Here is an 18,007-nt window from a genome sequence, read left to right as displayed (position 1 = left end):
ACAGAACATGAGAAAGGAAGAAGCTGAGGGAACATGTAGGTCCATCATAACCAGAAATATTGTGATACTGGGTATTATGTAAACCAGAAAGCAATTTTGTTCATTTTGCTTTCTAAAAGAAGATCATTGAGGTTCAGACGTTAACAACACAGGATGGCATACTAGATTGTCATGGTACATGACTATTATTTATCCCTATTTCAGAGTGTAAGTTAAAATACAGTCACTGTGGCGTCACAGATGTCAGTTTTTTTGCCTCGATACATCCACTGCAGTCAAAATGTTTGTTCATAAGATCATCAAGAAAATGAAAGTTGTGTAAAGATTCAATAATAAAGCAAGTTAGAAAAGAAATATTGCATAAGATGATTTCTCAGTTCTTTGTTTCTGTCGCCGCTTGTTGCAGGAGTGATTTTTGCAGATTATGGCGCTAGTTGGAGGGAGCATCGTCGCTTTGCCCTGATGACTTTGAGGAACTTTGGTCTGGGGAAGAAATCGATGGAGGACAGAATTCATGATGAGATTCAATACATCATTAAAACACTGGATGAAAGCATTGGTATGACATCTGTGGGTTCACACAACTGAATTTCATTGCAACAGGAAACTTTCCACTACAGGAATTCGGGGAATGTGTGTGGTGGCAGGAGTGTTGACAAGAACAGTCACATAATCAACACTGTTATTCTGTTGACATTGCAGTGTAGGATCTTAAATACAATGTGCCAAAACAACGACACAGAGTAGTTGCTTGGTGTAACTCCACTTCTGTCACCAACAAACTTTCTCACCTATGTAATGTTTTAAAAATGTTGTTCTTTGCAATATTTAAGAGGAGAAGGCTCCTGCATGACGAGGATATTGAGAATAGAGATAAAATGCAGTTGGTTGTCATATAATCACAATAGTCTTCATCAAACTTAGTCAGTTAGTGTCAAGCACCACAAACAGTTTCTCACAGCCTGTCCTCAAACAAAAAACGACCACATAGGTCGTCTGTACATGCCCGTATTATGACCCAGTGTTACGTTTTGACGTATACGACCTCTAGCGGTTGAGTAAATATCGACACTCTGGAGTCGCAGGTGAAACGTCACCATGAACAAACTTTTATCTAACACTATCCCTGTCCCTATCCCTAACCCTAACCTTAACCATAACCCTAAACCCGTGTTGGGAAAGTCAGGAAAAAGCCGTTTTGCGACGGAAAAGCCGTTTCGTGAATTAAATCCCGTAATGCGTTCCTTTCCCCGTAGGGGTGCTAACGTAAATACGCTCTCACGGGTCGTATTCCAGTGCATGGTGAATACGACCAATACGGTCGTATGAATTTGAGGACTTGTTGGTTTCTCATACCTGCTCAGAAGTACCTTTGCTGAATTAGGTTCTTTTAATCCACCAAAAACAGCCCCAAATGAAGTTTTACAAGGCAGATATTGCACTCGATACATGCACAGATGTTCCTGCAGTGGAAAACAGCTTACTGATTCTGGAATGGCATTTTGTTTTCTTGTGCAATGCTGTGTCTTAAATTAATTTGCACCATCATTTTTGTCCAGGCCTGTTTCATTAGTTTGTTTTTTTAAATAATTATGTTAATCAACAATTCAAAAGTAATGGCTGTTTTTAATTATTTAATTTTCAATAAATTTTTATTTATTGTTACTTTTGTGAGTTTCAAGTGATTTCAGTGAGAATTGTGGGTTTTTCCTTCTTTAACTGAGGGGTACCAGCAATTTTGTCCACGTGTGTATATCTAGAGATCATTTTATCTCATTCTCTGAATTCATTTTCTGTTACCTCCACCGGTAGACTCTGAAACTGGGACAGAAGCCTTGGCAGTATGTTAATTTTTATCACCTCCACTCTTTGTGTAATGCTCATATAAGGTATCAAATTCCATCTGCTAATATCAGATTTAATTCTGTTGAGCAAGGGATCATAGTTGATGGATTTCAATAGTCCTAAATCCTGAGGCAGATGAACTCCCAAATACTTTATTGATTTTAACTCCCAGTTGATCTTGTACTTGTCCCTAATCGCTTGGTTTGGTCTTTAGTTGAAAGCAATAACCTGAGTGACCGTATTCTGTTAGGGTTGTCATAAGTGCTGCAAGGGATGTATTTGGACTCGACAAATATATTAATATGTTGTCTGCGAATAACGCTATTTTTTTGTACCTCTCCCCCCATGTCTATACCCGTTATATTTTCATTTTGTTTTATCCAAGTACTCGGGGGTTCCAGAAAGATGGTGAAGAGAAAAGGACTCACTGGACAACCCTGACGGCAGCCTCGTTCTAAAGTGATACATTTTGAATGACTACCATTGATCCGGATCCTATCTGTTGGTTTATTATACAAGGCCAATGACCTTAATAAATGTCTCATGGAAATGAAACCGCCCCAACACTGTGTATAGGAAACCCCACCCAACAGAGTCGAATGCTTTTTCAGCATCTATTCCCACCACTCTACTCTCTATCTGATTTTTGACGACATGTTGCATATGTAGGGTACGCCTGATATTGTCTTGCGTCTGTCTTCGTTTTATAAATCCAGTCTGATCTAAGTGAATTATTTCTAAACGCCTTGCTAAAATAGCGGTAAACAGTCCATAGTCTTGATTAAGGACACTAATGGGTCTATAGCTGGAGCATTCCTGGTCATCCTTCCCCTCCTTCAGAATTTCAGAGATAATAGCTTCTCTCCATGAGTGGGGAATTTCTCCTCCCTTCAACACCCAGTTAAATGTCTTTCGCAGAAGTGGGATTAATGATGCCTTTAGCGATCTGTACCATTCAGCGGTGTACCCGTCCGCACCCGGGGACTTGTTGGCCTTAAGATTTGAGATTGCTTTATTTATTTCCTCATCTGTAATTTCGGCAGTCAGAATCTCATTCTGATCTTCTGTTACTCTTGATAAGTTTAGGTTGTCTAAAAATGCTTCCATCTGGGTTTTATTACTGTCCTTAGGTTGAGTATATAGATTTTTATAATAAGCCTCAAAGCACTTTTGAATTTCCTGTTTTTTCCGCTGTTGTTCTTGTATGTGGGTCCTTTATTTTGTAAATATTGTTTTTTGCCTGCTGTTTTTTCAGTTTATATTCCAACAATTTAGTTGATTTACCCCGTTTCGTAATATCTTTGTTTTGTGAACAATAGATTTTTTTTGAATCTCCTGTGCATAAATCTTATTTGTCTCTGCTCTCTTTTTAAAAATTTTCTGATTTATGTGCCATTTCAATTTGTCCTTATGCTCACTTTCTAGCTTTTTTTAGGTCTGATAAAAGTGTGCAAAGTTTTGACCGTCTTGGCTTTTTTAAATATGCTGTTTTGGCTATTATCTTCCCTTTCATCACAGCCTTACACGCATCCCATAGCAGAGATGGAGACACCTCACCATTATCATTATCCTCCATGTATATCTGAAGTTCCTTCACTATTTCTTCCTTTGTGCGTCCTTTTAAGATATTTGAATTTAATCTCCAGACTGTCACTTTTTTCTCACTGGCCAGACGTAGTTTTAAATAGAGAGGGCTGTGGTCTGATAGGTCCATTACTCCTATATCACATTTTTCTACCTTATGCATATCTTTATTATTCATCAAGAAATAATCAATCCTCGAGTATATGTTGTGTGGGGACGAGTAATAAGTGTAATCCTTACTTGTGGGATTCAGATTTCTCCATACATCTACAAGACATCAGACCCTTGATTTGATTTGATTTTTTATTTTTTTTACTTATTGCACTTTTTTGTATTCCACCTCCTGAGGAGTCTAGCTGTGAGTTCAGTCTTTGGTTCAGATCACCTCCAGTTATTAAAACTCCCTCTGCCTCCGAGGTCATCATATCAAACATCTGGCTATAAAATCTCCAATCAGAGCCTGGTGGTGCATAAATATTAAGAAAAGTTACCACCTTTCCCTCTAGTTTCCCCTTAACCATGATATATCTTCCCTCTTTGTCCCCTGTCACAGATATTTTTTCAAATGAAATCCTCCCCAAAATTAAAATAGCCACCCCTCTCCGGTGTCCTGATTTGTAGCAGGCTGAGAATATTTGGTTGTAACCATTCCTCTTAAGCTTTGCATGTTCATTTTCTGTTAGGTGGGTCTCCTGTAACACTATCACCTCGACACCTTCTTTTTTCATCTTTATCTTACTCCTTTTGGTTGGGTTGAGTACACCATTTACGTTATATGAGGCTACTTTAATGCAGTTTTTGGGTGATGTCATTTTTCTCTATTCTTCCTGTCTTGTGTCCTCTCCTCTCCTCCCTTTCACATTTAACCCTTTTGCCACAGAAACAACAGTGATGTAGGAATCTAGCGAAGGCCTCTGGATTTCCTGATCAGATCAAACTCAGATAAGCTCTCCTCTCCAGCACTGAACTCTCTCCCTACAGGAAGATTGGGACATATGCATTTCTCTGTTTTCATTCACAGAAAGATGGATCTCCCTGCTGAACCTGCACCTGGAAGAACTTCTTTTTGAAAGACAATGACTTTCACTTTTATGCTATGAATGTTTTAATTCTTTGTCATGCTAAAACCCCTCCTCTCTCAGGAATGCACCCTCACAGGAGACATCTTGGCCTTCCACCAGCTCAAAGAACAAGTCGTAAACTTTACGATCTGCTGGAGCACAGAGACACATTTTCTTAAGGAACAAAGAACATCTGCTAAATTAATATTTCTGATATGTATTTTGTGTTGTCATGACTACCAAAGTTAGTCCGCTCTGAGGGATGTCCTCTGCTTCCGAGGAACAGAGGGCCCTCACTGATAAAGCCAGCATTGTTCATAAGTCCACAACAGCTTTAAGTGCTGCCCTGACTATCATAGCTTATGAGGGAAAGCTGTTCAAACAAAACCCGAATATATCACTACAATCACGACAAAAAAAAAAAAAAAAAAGAAGGGTCCCATGTTTCTCACCTCGGTTATCCTGATAGATTTGGGATATTTTCTGGAAACAGTCTAATATTCACCTTTGAATGTTGTATTTCGTCAGTCATTCTGGTCTCTCCTGAAGGCTTGCAGTTTCTGTTTATACCTCTGCCGTGTCTCCGCTGTCCTGTTATCATTCTTCGCATGACTCGTTGTCTACATCAGTCGCTTGATGCGCTCTGTCCGGTTCCCCGCCGGTTTCACGACCTCCACCTGGATTCCTCCAACAAGTCCTCAAATTCATACGACGGTCGTATGCACCGTGCACCGGAATACGACCCGTGAAAGCGTATTTACGTTAGCGTCCCTATGGTAAAAAGGAACCCCATTACGGGATTTAATTCATGAAACGGCTTTTCCGGCGCAAAACGGCTTTATCCTCACTTTCCCAACACGGGTTGAGGGTTATGGTTAAGGTTAGGGTGAGGGATAGGGATAGTGTTAGATAAAAGTTTGTTCATGGTGACATTTCACCTGCGACTCCGGAGTGTCGATATTTACTCAACCGCTAGAGGTCGCATACTTCACAACGTAACACTGGGTCATAATGCGGGCGCGTACAGACGACCTATGTGGTCATTTTTTGTATGAGGACAGGCTGATTCCTCGGGCCACCATATCCCCGTCGCCTCCTCCGCTGTGTTGTAGAGGCGCGTCTCTCCCTCGTAAAAGACCCGGAGTTTCGCTGGATACGGCGCCTGAAAGCGTATATTCTTATCTCGAAGTACCTTCTTGGCCTCTGTGTATTCTTTGCGTTTTCTCAAAATCTCCGGCACATAATCATCGTCTAAAAACACCTTTCTCCCCTCGTACATGAAGCCCTTTTTCTGCTATGCTATCTTGATAAGTTCTTCTTTACTCCTAAAACTTTGTAGCTTCATTACGATGGATCTAGGTGGGGATTCTTTGGCAGGCTGTGAGACTAGCGCCCGGTGGGCTCTTTCAATCTTCAATTCAAACGATGGGGGTAAATCCAACTTCTCCCTAATCAGGCCCTCGACAAAAGCGGTCATCGATTGAGCGTTTCCCTCCGCTCCTTCCTTCACCTCGTGGATCCAGACATTCTCCCTCCTCGCACAGCCCTCCAGGTCCATCATTCTGGTCTTGACCTGCTTCTGTAGCGCCATGAGCTCCAAGGTAGTTTCTTCTAGATTCTGTGTACGCTGCTCTGTTTCCCCTATCCTCTTTTCGGCATCATCTATCCTGTTGTTTGTCTTTTTGATATCGTCTTTGATTTCTTTCAGGTTTTCAGAGTTCTCGCGGCGGAACTCTCGTATCTCTTGTAAGATTGTTTCCAAGTCTTCCATGCTTTTAGCCGGTTGTCGTGTTCCGTTGCGTTGCTAGCTTGGCTTTCACTCTGTCACCTGTTGACTCTGTTAGCTCTTCCGCTATTTCAGCTATCTCCCCTATTAGCTTAGCTGGCTCGTTATCTTGCTCGAGGTCCAACGCCGCGTTTTCAATCGACTTTGGATTTTTCCCTCTGGTCTTAATCATCGCCCTTACTACCACACTCAAAATTATTCTCACTTTTTCAAACTAATAGGTTTATAGGACCTTTTTAATCATAGTGTCGGGGAGCTACCTTTTCACGCTGCTGCCATATTGGAGTCAGGCCGGAAGTCTCCAAGAAGGCAGGTTTTATGACTTTCTGACCACATACAAGCAAAGCCAACTGAAGGGTAGTTTGAACCTCTCCGCTGATTATACAGATCTGATCTAAATGCTTACAGTGACTTCATTCTTTGTCCATTTCATTGTGCAACTGACATTGACTTCATAATGGCCTTTTAACAATGTTAAAATCTTTCAACTTAATTTCAAGGCGTTCAAGTGACACTGATGCATTTTACACATTTTTATTTACGTGCTTTGATAATTTTGATCTAAATCCAATTCTACTGTTCACATTACAGCAATTATTATCAATCCTCTCTCACGACTCTGGTCATTTTTTGCTCCTGTCATATTCTCTGGATTCATTTTTCTCTGCACCTCTATGGAAACAGCACATACAAGTAAAAAGAACTCAACATGTCTTCTGTGCAGTATAATGTTTAACATTTTCCTATGTTCCCACAGGTGTTATTAGTACTGAAAAATGCTTAGTGTACTTAATATACTTACTGTACCAGTTAAAAGTTTGGACACACCTTTTCATTCAGTTGGTTTTACTTATTTTAAAGATTTTCTCTTTGTGTGAAGAGAACTAAGAAATAAGAATTTCATTACTCAGGGTAACCACTGTGTTTCTGCTGTGTGTATGGCAATAAAGCTCTTGAATCTTGAATCTTTTTTTTGTTATTTACAGATTCTGGGTACGACATGGGTTTTTTTGTGGTGATTACTTTTGATGAGACAAAGCAGAATAAAGGGATGTTGATGAAATATGATTTCAAGCTTTGGGTTCACTCTCCCAATGTAATAGGACATCATAGTTTGCAGCTCAAGGATCAAAATCGAACACATCTCTGTTTAAACAGTTTCAGTGGATCTGATAAATGATTGATATGAGTGAAGAACTTAATGGCTGGATGAATGATCTGGTGATTACTTTGGTGACAACATGCCTATAAAACACCTGCAGAAGTCACATTTCTTCACATTACATTCATTTGGGACACTTGAGCCATGTCAGTCAACCAAATAGTGCCAGCGAAGCTTCAATGGTTTCATGTTCAGTCTCTTTTAATTCACGCTATGCTATAAAGTTTGCATTGTGTTCATTGACACTGTAGCAAATGAGCCCTTTGCCACTGTATATTCTATGTGTGATATTTTCATTGTTTAATAATCAGTTGGGTTTTTTTCCCAACAAAAACAAGGTACATCAATTCGCAAAACTTTATTTTTATTGCACCTTTCACTCAGTTTAGTGCACTTCAAAGCCTGTGTTGGACCTTCATGGGATAAGGTTTGGGAGTCATAGTGGCCCCAAAGATTGGAGTGTAGTCTGGTTCTCCTGCATCCTCAGGCCAAATGAACTTGAACTTCCTCAGCAGAGTCACCATGATGAGGAAGAGCTCCATACGAGCCAGACCCTCTCCAAGACACACCCGAGGACCTGAGGAATAAAAGCACCTCAAATTCATCGACAGTAGTTTTGATTTGACTCACCCTATCTCTGTCTGTCATTCCCAGTGTGATACAATTTTTATGCTCTTGTACCTGCAGAGAAAGGCATGAAGGCATCTGGTTTGACAAACTCTCCCTGGTCATTGAGGAAGTTTTCAGGGTTGAATTCATGAGGGTATTTCCACTGTCCCTCCTCGTTCAGCACTGAGCTGAGGTTCTGGATGATCATTGTACCCTGAGGAGGAAATGAACCAAAAGAATGAGGGACACTCTTCACTTTGTAGTCTATGTTTATAAACCTATTTCACTATCTGTTCCATACCCTGGGAATGGAATATCCCATGAGTTCTGTGTCTTTAGTCGTACAATGGAAGGCGCTGAGTGGAGCAATGTTGGCAATCCTCTGTACCTCATGGGTCACAGCCTGGATTAAGAGACATTTAAACAACAGCAATTTATTGTTATTATTATTTTTGCTTTCTTTGTCTGACCCACAGCAGATAGAAAACAATGCAGGCGGCTCTCAGAAGCTCAGCTACAAAAACACAGATCAATAAAGCTGCAGCAGGCAGCAATATGTTTACAACAAGGAAACAATGCCATAATAAATTACAAATAAAGATATTGAGAACAATGGATGTCCAAATCCACAGATTATCTAAAAGATTTTGGAATATTCTGCCATGTTTCATGCTTTCACATACTGATAAGTAAAATTATTAGGAGAAATCTGTCATATGATGTACAGTCCAGTACCTGCACATAGGGCATCTGGTGTCTGTCGTCAAAACAGGCCCGATCCTTCCCTTCCAACACTCTGTCTATTTCCTGCTGACATCGTTCTGAGAAGGCAACATAAAATCTGACGTTGTGTTCCAGATTTAACATTTCAGCTTCAACACTGCATAGCAGCCTGAGGTACAGAACATTCCAGAGCAACACACAGAGAATCCACTGACCCTATTTCACATATTCAACAATTGGACATGTACGTTTAAGAAATTAATTAAAACTACATTCCTAAGGTATTTGGCCTCTGACCTCTACTGGACACTAAAGCTCAACACCACCCTTTGGGAGGAACACATTCACAATTGCTTGGATATCAATTTGAATTTTACATCCAAAACTTTCTATATAATAGAACGTCACTGGAATGCAACAAGGGGCTCAGGCTCCCGAGGAAAAAAGAACATTTTTGAAACAGGCTCTTTCATGATGACTTAATCGCAACAAAAGCTTAAAACTGTGGATTTTTTTTAAAATGGCTGAAAGGAACATGTGAATTACCTTTAAATAGGGCTTTGTTTTACTTTGTTTTACTTAAAGTTGAAGAATATTTTCTGTACAACTATGGTCTTCAACTCTTAATGGTTTTACTTTGGTACACTTTTGCAATGGAAACATGCCAAAGTGCCTCCTTGTCCTTGTGTTCCTGAATCAGTTTGTCCATCAGGTCCTCCCAACTACACATCCTGTAGCAGCCTCCCCCTCCCTCCTACAAAAGCTATGCAGGTATTATTTTCCATCTGAATATACAATTTATAATTGTTTTTCCAATGCCAGAGAAATTCTTAATTCGTCACCTTTCTACTGTTTCCAGTGTTAACCACAGTTAAATAGTTTATCAGCATTTATTCATCCATTTATTCACTGTGATTGTTACATCATTGTTCTTTATTGTTTGTTCAGAGTAGTAGTTGAGAAATGTTTGTGTCTAATTATTGTCAATTCGACCATGTATTTCTTTGTTTGGGGAACTGGAGGTCAATGAAATCAGAGTTTATGACTTTTGATTAGGAGAATTGGAACAACTTTGTTCCCAAAACATAATATTAAAGAAATTAACAAAAAAAATGCAGTACTTTCACAACCGAATTTGGTAAGAATAACAAAATCACACCAAACTCTTTTGATGTTTTTCTAAATATGAAACTTAATATAGTTCTCAGGAGTTGTGTATTATCACCCAAACACTTCAGTATTTTGTGGTATTTTCTAAGATTCACAAGCGTCATGGTACTTGTGTCCAAACTTATGGCCATGGCTGTATTTCCCCTACAACTGAGATAGTAACAAAACATCACAAAGTCAAGGAGAGAGTCGGCACAGAGAGATCATGAAAGAAGTGACAGATTTTAGTCATCATAGCTCGGGCCAAAACTGGTGTTTTGGCGCGAGCTCTCGCGGGATTTCGGAACGAGATTTGCTTTCCAGCGTCCTGAGATTTGGATACAGACCACAACAAAGAGCGATCGCCAGGTAATGTGGAGGTTTTCGTTTACTTCTCATCTCTCGTATGTTGTGGGACACTCACTGAGACTATCTGAGCCGGTCAGTGTGGGGCAAAAGCACGTTAGGGCGGACTTTGATGCGGGGGGGCCAGCTGCCCCATACTTTTCGCTAGCTGAGCTGCTAAGCTGCTGCCTGGCTAAATACTGGAGCTATGTCGAAAATTCATTTCTCCATCACTCACATGTATGAAATGACATATGGAAACAGACCCCAGGTTGAAAAAAACCGAAGTTCCCCTTTAAGTGATGTTTTTTATGGGTTTCAAATTGAAAGACATGTGCAGGTATACCTTGTATGTGTGGGTGGTTCATAAGGTAAAGGAAAGCAGTAAGCAGAGTGTTGGAGGTCGTGTCAGTCCCAGCAAACAGAAGATCTATAGCAGTGATTATGAGTTTGTCCTCTGAAAATGAAGAATCCTCTGCTTTCTAAAAACAGGAGAGTGTTTTTTGTAATTCAAATGAAAGTCAGGTAAAAATGTTACGATAGCATACTGATGAACAGCATGTCAAATGCAAACAGTCAGCTTATGACCACAATAAGAATAAGATACGGATGTGTTCTCCTTAATTTCAACACAACCAGTGTCCATTACCACAATATATCATCTGAGAGTTGACTGGTTTCACACACCTTTTCCATTTCATCCAGGTAGCAGTCAAGAAAGTCTCGAGGCTCTCCAGGGACTCTGGTCTTCTTGTGCTCATTCAGCAAACGAAGAACAAGGTCAGAAGAACACTAAAAAACACAAGTCATCATTCTTAATTTGCATCCTTTGCTTTGGGTTTGTATTTATCGTATATGCTTGTCTAATCAGCGTGGTTTTTACCTAAGCAATCCTCACAGATGTGCAATATGTCGCATATGTGGGTGTATGAGTAATCGTTCTTAAAGTAACCTGAGAATCCTTAGAACACTTGTTTTCTCTTTTACCTGACAAAATCAATACAGTGTTTATCTTTGTAGTATAGGCAATGTAGTTTATACCTTTACGTCCTTGAAGGCCTTTTTGAAAGGGAGTGGCAGGTTTTGAATGAAGGGAAGAGAGTCATACAGCTGGTAAAGAAAGATAAATCATAAGTTTCTCTTAAACTTAGTAGGCATATTCTAATTACTTACAAGAACTGTTTTGAGCAGATGGCTTTATCTTCAGTTATTTTGTTTGAATAAGACAAGTAAAGACATATAAATTACACTTGAATGTAATTCTTGGGAATGTAACTGACAAGAATAAAAATGCTTCGTGAGAGAAGTTGTCATGCTGCTGCTCAAATTAACTGTACAGACGACCTGGACTGACTGTTGACTCTTAGCCTCAGTCAGATTTGTTACTTCAGAAACATGCTTTGACTCACCATCGCCCATGGTCCATTGGCAATCTTGGTAATCTCTGTGACGCACTGAATAACTGTTGTGATGAACTCATCATCATACTCGTAGCGTGTACCGAAAAGAACTTGGCAGATGATGTTGGAGGCCACGTTATGAAACATAACTTGAGGACAAAGAGTTTTGCCTGTGAAAGACATGATGCAAACTAATTTAAGACATAGCATTGTACAAGAAAACAGATCACCATGACAGAATCAATAAGCTGTTTTACACTTTAGAAACATCTGAGCATGTATCGATGGCGAGATCCGCACTGTAAAACATTGAGGACTGTTTTCAAGGGACAAAAAATACCTACTTCAGCAAAGGTATTTATGAGCAACTATGGAAAACTGCTTTGTGGGGCTTGACGCTAACTGACTAAGTTTGATGAAGACTGTGCTGATTAGAGGACAAACATCCCCCTTGCTGTCAAAAGAAAATACAAAATGCAAATCAAACAGCATTTCAAGGAGAACTAGACGAGCCCCCAGTAGAGGGCAGGACCACGCCCATGCATGATACTCTGTATCAATTTTGATCATCCTACGTATCTCCCTACCTACTTGATCTGCTGACCTGTAACTCCACAAGTGAGCAGGGGACCTTAGACTGATCTTCAGTGCCAAGTTTGATCATCCTGACTTCAGCACTTGCAGAGATATCTGACCGGACATACCAACACACGCACATACATACATACATACATACATACATACTTACCCAGCTAGCCAGCCAGCCAGATACCTAAGTGAATGCAGTAACCCCGCTGACGTTCGTCAGGCATGGTTAATAACAACCACACCATGTGGCAGGGGATCAGAACAATTACAAACTACAAACAAAACCCCTGCCCACTCTCTGCAGTTGACCCCTCTTTCCCTGATCAGCGGAACACTATCTTCTGCCGGTTTGACAGCAGCACCAGCAACATGACAATGCCATCTCCAGCACCCCTCACCTACAGCCAACATCCCTCACAGACCACCAACCCCACTCAGAAAGAAAGTCAAACAGTGGCATTGCAGCAGTACCAGGTTAGGCAGACCCTGCTCAACATCAATAGTGGGAAACCAACTGGCCTGGACAGGGTCTCAGGACGTGCTCTAAAGGCAACTAGCTGCTGTCTTCACTGGTATATTCAACAGGTCATTGAAGGAGGCCATTGTCCTCACCTGCTTGAAGACTGCGACCACCATCCCCATCCTGAAGTGCTCAGCAGTCACATGTTTGAATAATTATCTGCACTAATAAATGTCATGGAATGCTTTGAAAGACTGGTAATGAACCACATCAAGGCCTCCATCCCTGTTGACCTGGACCAGTACCAGTTTGACCATAAAACACATAGGTCAGGTGCACTGAGAATAATAACTCACTCCTGCTCCACAATGCCATGACACACCAGGAAAACCCCACACTTATGTGAGGATACTGTTCGTTGACTTCAGCTTGACCTTTAATACTGTCAGCCCAGGCAAGCTAGTCGACAAGCTGCTGTCATTCGGCCTGGACTACCACCTCTGTAGGTGGATTGAAGACTTCCTCTCTAACAGAGAACAGCATGTGAGAATTGGAGACCTCATCTCCACAAACACCATCCTCAACACCTGCACACCCCAAGATTATGTTCTCAGTCCAATCATACTCACTATGCCATTTTGCACTCTGCAATTTATATCTACTGTGATATATTCTTGTACCTGCCTCATTGCCATATTGCATCTATCTATCTATCTATCTATCTATCTATCTATCTATCTATCTATCTATCTATCTATCTATCTATCTATCTATCTATCTCAGTGTTCTTGTCGGACATCACCCTTCTCCTCTTAAATACTGCAAAGACCAACATAAAAATGTGACATTGGTGAAAAAGATGTGTTGCTCATCAAAGTGGAGCTGCATTTAGCAAACGCTGTTTGTCATTTTTTTTAGCACATCACAGTTAAACCTATCAGATCCTATGCTGCAATGTCAACAGATAAAGTCAAAGTGTTGATCACTGTTCCTTTCAATATTCCAGCCGCCACACACTTGCCCAAGATTCCTGCAGTGGAAAGCTTTCTGTTACGACACAGTTGAGTTTTGTGAACCCACAGATGTCATACCAATGTTTTTATCCAGTGTTTTAATGGTGTGTTGAATCTCATCGTGAATTCTGTCCTCCATTGATTTCTTCCCCAGACCAAAGTTCCTCAAAGTCATCAGAGCAAAGCGACGATGCTCCCTCCAGCTAGTGCCATAATCTGCTAGAATCACTCCTACGAAGGTGAAGCAAAACAAAAAGTTGAGGATTCATACAATGTAATTTTTTCTTTCTAACTTTCTTTATCATTGAAGCTCCAGAGAAGTATAATTTTCTTTATGTTCTTTTAGACATACATTTTGGCTATAGTGGACATCAAGACAAAATAATTGAGATCAGTGACTTCATGCTGACTGTGTATTTTAACTTACACTTTGAAACAGGGATAAATAACAGTCATGTGTCATCATAATTTAGTCTGTCCTCTTGTGTTGTTGTTAATGTCTGAACCTCAATCATGATCTTCTTTTGAAAAACAAAATTAATGACATAGTTTTGAGTACACATAATGTTCAATATCATTACATTTCTGGTTTGATGGGCCAACATGTTCACCCAAGTTTTTCTTTTGTCATAGGCTGTGTCCGAAATGGCATACGAACGTACTACTCCCACTAAGTGTGACGTCAAAATAAGTATGCAGTGCGTTCACATTAGATAATATGAAAAGATTGAGTACGCGAGAAATACGCGGATGTATACTATTTCCGGAAAATTTTTAAGTATGCGCGGTGACCACACTAGTCATACTCAACCGCCCCATAATGCTTTGCAAGCTACCAACCGAAATGGAAGCCTCCGCGGGATCTGTGGCCGGACCGGGGCGATTTTTATTTTATTTTATGTGGTTAAGTAGTCATCCTAATCACCCCACAGATTTGAGAAATAGGCGTTTTCTGACCAATGTTTTAAATTTGTCAGACGCCTCACAACGTGCTACTGAATGCTAGCAGCTAGTTGCAGCAGCTCGCTTTGCATACAGAACGAGTAGCAGCTACCTCCAGTAGCCTGCAGCTACAATTGAAACGATTCGCATAATCTGGCTAATAACTGCATGAGTGCCGGCTTGAAATTGCCACATTAATTATGCGACTGTTTGTTAGCGTAAATTCGACCTGAAGCCGGCATTCAGCCGAGATATTTGATAGCCGTACTTCCGGTTTTTGTCGTCGGAGGTTTGAAATGCATTATGGTAAACGTAGTAGTATACTACAGTGTGAACGGTTGCCATTCTAATCATCCTTATAGTACGTAGTATACAGTATATACTCATGGAGTATGTAGTATGTAGTACGTTAGTATGCCATTTCGGACACAGCCATAGTCTTTTGTTCATTTAGTTCCTGTTTAGGAATCCCCTTTCTTCAAGTGTCACTTGTCTTTTTACCTCCTTTGTCATTGAAACAAGATCAGGCTTTTACTTTGTGTAGATTTCATTTACAGAGTTGACAAAAGCAAAACTAATTTCATCAACACTATGACCATTCTCTTCATCAGGTTATGCTGGCAACTGTGTAATCCCTGAATGCAGTAAAGGAACAGAGACATGCTGGTGCCTCTACTATGTTTGTAGAGACACGTAAACAGTCATCATCTCTTCTATGACAAATAATGTCTATTGTACCTTTACCCCCGAAGACATCATTAACAAACGTGTCTTGAGGTCGTCCAGCAAATTCAGCAGCCTTGATCATCATAGCCTCCTTCATGGCCTTCACCCCATTGATGACTACGTTTGGTTTAGGACCGAGGAACAGACTGTAGACATTTCCGTAAGACTTCCTCAGCTGTAAAGGAGCAACAGTTTAATAGCTTCAGATATTTTTAAGGTGTTCAGTAGTCTTTACTGACCTATAGAGGAGCATGACACAAAATAAACACATGCAAGTGAATTTTACCAACAGGAAAAGTGAACTTTCAGATATTAATATGCCAGTCATTTAGAAAGAGTTAGTTGTATATATATTTTATTTTAAACTTTGATCTCCATATTTTGTTTTGATTCTGATTTTGCCTTCTCTTATTACTTCATACCACTTTATTGTCTTTCACAAATTGATTTCTTTTTGCCCCTAGTTGTTACTGCCTGACTGTTAACATGTACAACACTTTGGTCAGTTCTGCTTGTTCTGAAGCATGTCGCGAGTAAACTTGATTACATTAATCATTATCTTAATAATCGAGGTCAGAAGAGTCCACAGCCATACCCCTTGGACATACTCCAAGTATGAAAGCAGTCAGGTTAATGCCATCTAATATTGCACAATCATACAAAAACAACAGGAGCCACATTGCTGCTGAATCACCCATGCTTGTCAATATGTGCACTGCAAGAACTCCAACAGGTCTAACAATGTAAGGTGTATAAAGAGGCACTGCAACATTTTTTTTCCTCTTTCAAAGTCCTTCAAGAGGTTCTGTTCCCCAGTATTGGCAGGACAAGGGTTCCAGTGGATATTTCTCGATTCCTCAGGGATTCGAGTTGAAGGATGATAAAGAAAATGCAGAGGCATAGCAGAGCAAGCACAACACACATGGTAGTGTGGACTGGACTGCACTGCAGAGGTTGAGTGGCAAACTTGCTAAAATGTGTAGCAGCCATTGACATCGCAAAAAGTGCAAAAGACATGGTTTATTTGTCTTTTGTGGACAGAATCATAAACACACCTCAAAGCGTTAACAGGAGCTGAAGTTTACTCTGTTGCTTCCAGCTGTTTGTAGAAGTTTTCACTTTTTTTTGTTCTTATGAGTTTATGTTGACTTTGAAAATTACTCTTCAATGGACTAGAGCTATGTTTTAATTAGTTAATAACATTCATATGATGTATTCTTGTTGTCAGTTTCAGCACGAAGAAAAGTCAGTAAAAACATTTTTACTGGTACTTTCAAAGTAATTAGGATATTATACAATAATTGATAACTACAACGTGGATTTATTGTAAATATGCTACATAAATAAAATTGATTTGATTTGGCCTATTTTAATAATTGAAGTCAGAAGAGTCCACTGCTTGGATACATTCCTAGCATGCAAGCAATCAGCTGAATCCCAACAGTTTGTCATTCAATCACATAAATAGAACAAGATCTGCAGTGTCACTTAGTAACCCATGCTCATCCACTGAAATATTTCTTCCATAATTACAGCAATTTAAGGCATTTTAAGAGCAACATCATTCATTGCAACATTTTTTCTTACTTTCTCAAAGTCCTCCAAGGGGTTCTGCAGGTTTAGGTGCAAAATGTTCCCAAGGATGGGCAGGGCAGGAGGTCCCGGTGGAAAGTTCTTGGGCCTCGTGGGCCTCAGTTGAAGGATGATGACACAAATGCATAGCCCCAGCAGGACAAGTGAAAGAAACATGGTCGCAAGGATTGGACTGAGCTGAAGAGAGTGAGTGATTAACCTGCTTTTAAACAGTCAACTCTGATCTAAGCCCTGCCTATTTTGGCTGTTTTTCTCTGTATTAAGATAAGTGATAACATCAAGCACACACTGGTGACCAACTGTGAAGCATGCCACATAAGTAAACTTGATCTGATTTACCTCAATAACCGAAGTCCACAGTGCCTGTCCTGCCATACAACTTGGGTACACTCACAGAAGTACAAAAGACACCATTTTGTTTTAATTTGTTAATGCCATTAATATGATGTATTCTTGTTTTCAGTTTCAGCATGAAGAAAAGTCAGTCAAACATTATTACAGGTATGTCAAAAGTAATTCTGATATCATGAAATCATTGATAACGACAAAGCAGATTGGTTGCAAATATGCTACATAAATAAACTTGATTTGATCTGGCCTATGTTAATATTAGAGGTCAGAAGAGTCCACTGTTCCTGACACCCCATACTGCTGGGATACACTCCAAATATGCAAGACGTCAACTTAATGCCAACTGGTATGCTGCAGTCCCATAAAAACACAGGAGCCACATTGCTGCTGAGTCACCCATGCTCATCAAAGCATTCACGAAAAGGAATCTAACAGTTCTAACAATGTAAGGTGTTTAAAGAGGCATGGCAACATTTTTCTTACCCTTCAAGGGGTTGTGCTCCCCAGTATTGGCAAGACAAGGGTTTCAGTTCACAGTTCTTTGGCCTCTGGGATTTGAGTTGAAGGATGATAAAGAAAATGTAGAGGCATGGCAGAACAAGCAGAACAAACATGGTTGTGTGAATGGGACTGCTCTATAGTGTTTCAGTGGTTAACCTGTGACAAAAGG

At 40.1% G+C, this 18,007-nt stretch overlaps 1 protein-coding gene across 9 annotated transcripts in view; it reads right to left on the bottom strand.

Moving 5' to 3' along the window:
* Positions 1-17,209, bottom strand: part of LOC110971270 (cytochrome P450 2F2-like) — a 79,896-nt gene extending 62,687 nt beyond the window's left edge. For 2 of the 9 annotated variants that reach the window (XM_051951671.1, XM_051951669.1), the window contains exons 1-8: positions 16,981-17,183; positions 15,406-15,568; positions 13,804-13,956; positions 11,674-11,834; positions 11,306-11,374; positions 10,952-11,056; positions 10,611-10,746; positions 8,783-8,868 (exon numbers count right to left, since the gene is read on the bottom strand). In XM_051951671.1, the coding sequence (XP_051807631.1) occupies positions 8,783-8,868; positions 10,611-10,746; positions 10,952-11,056; positions 11,306-11,374; positions 11,674-11,834; positions 13,804-13,956; positions 15,406-15,568; positions 16,981-17,142 (1,035 nt within the window). In that variant the 5' untranslated portion in view covers positions 17,143-17,183. Of the gene's footprint in view, positions 1-7,532; positions 8,016-8,119; positions 8,262-8,348; positions 8,451-8,782; positions 8,869-10,610; positions 10,747-10,951; positions 11,057-11,305; positions 11,375-11,673; positions 11,835-13,803; positions 13,957-15,405; positions 15,569-16,980 lie in introns of all 9 variants that reach the window. The other 7 variants (XR_007943653.1, XM_051951670.1, XM_051951673.1 and 4 more) reach the window with 7 other exon arrangements.
* Between the last annotated feature and the right edge of the window lie 798 nt (positions 17,210-18,007).

This window comes from Acanthochromis polyacanthus, chromosome 8 (genome assembly GCF_021347895.1).
Source record: "Acanthochromis polyacanthus isolate Apoly-LR-REF ecotype Palm Island chromosome 8, KAUST_Apoly_ChrSc, whole genome shotgun sequence".
NCBI lineage: Eukaryota > Metazoa > Chordata > Actinopteri > Pomacentridae > Acanthochromis > Acanthochromis polyacanthus.
Note: the sequence above shows the minus strand (reverse complement) of the source record. Positions and strands in the feature narration are given on the sequence as shown.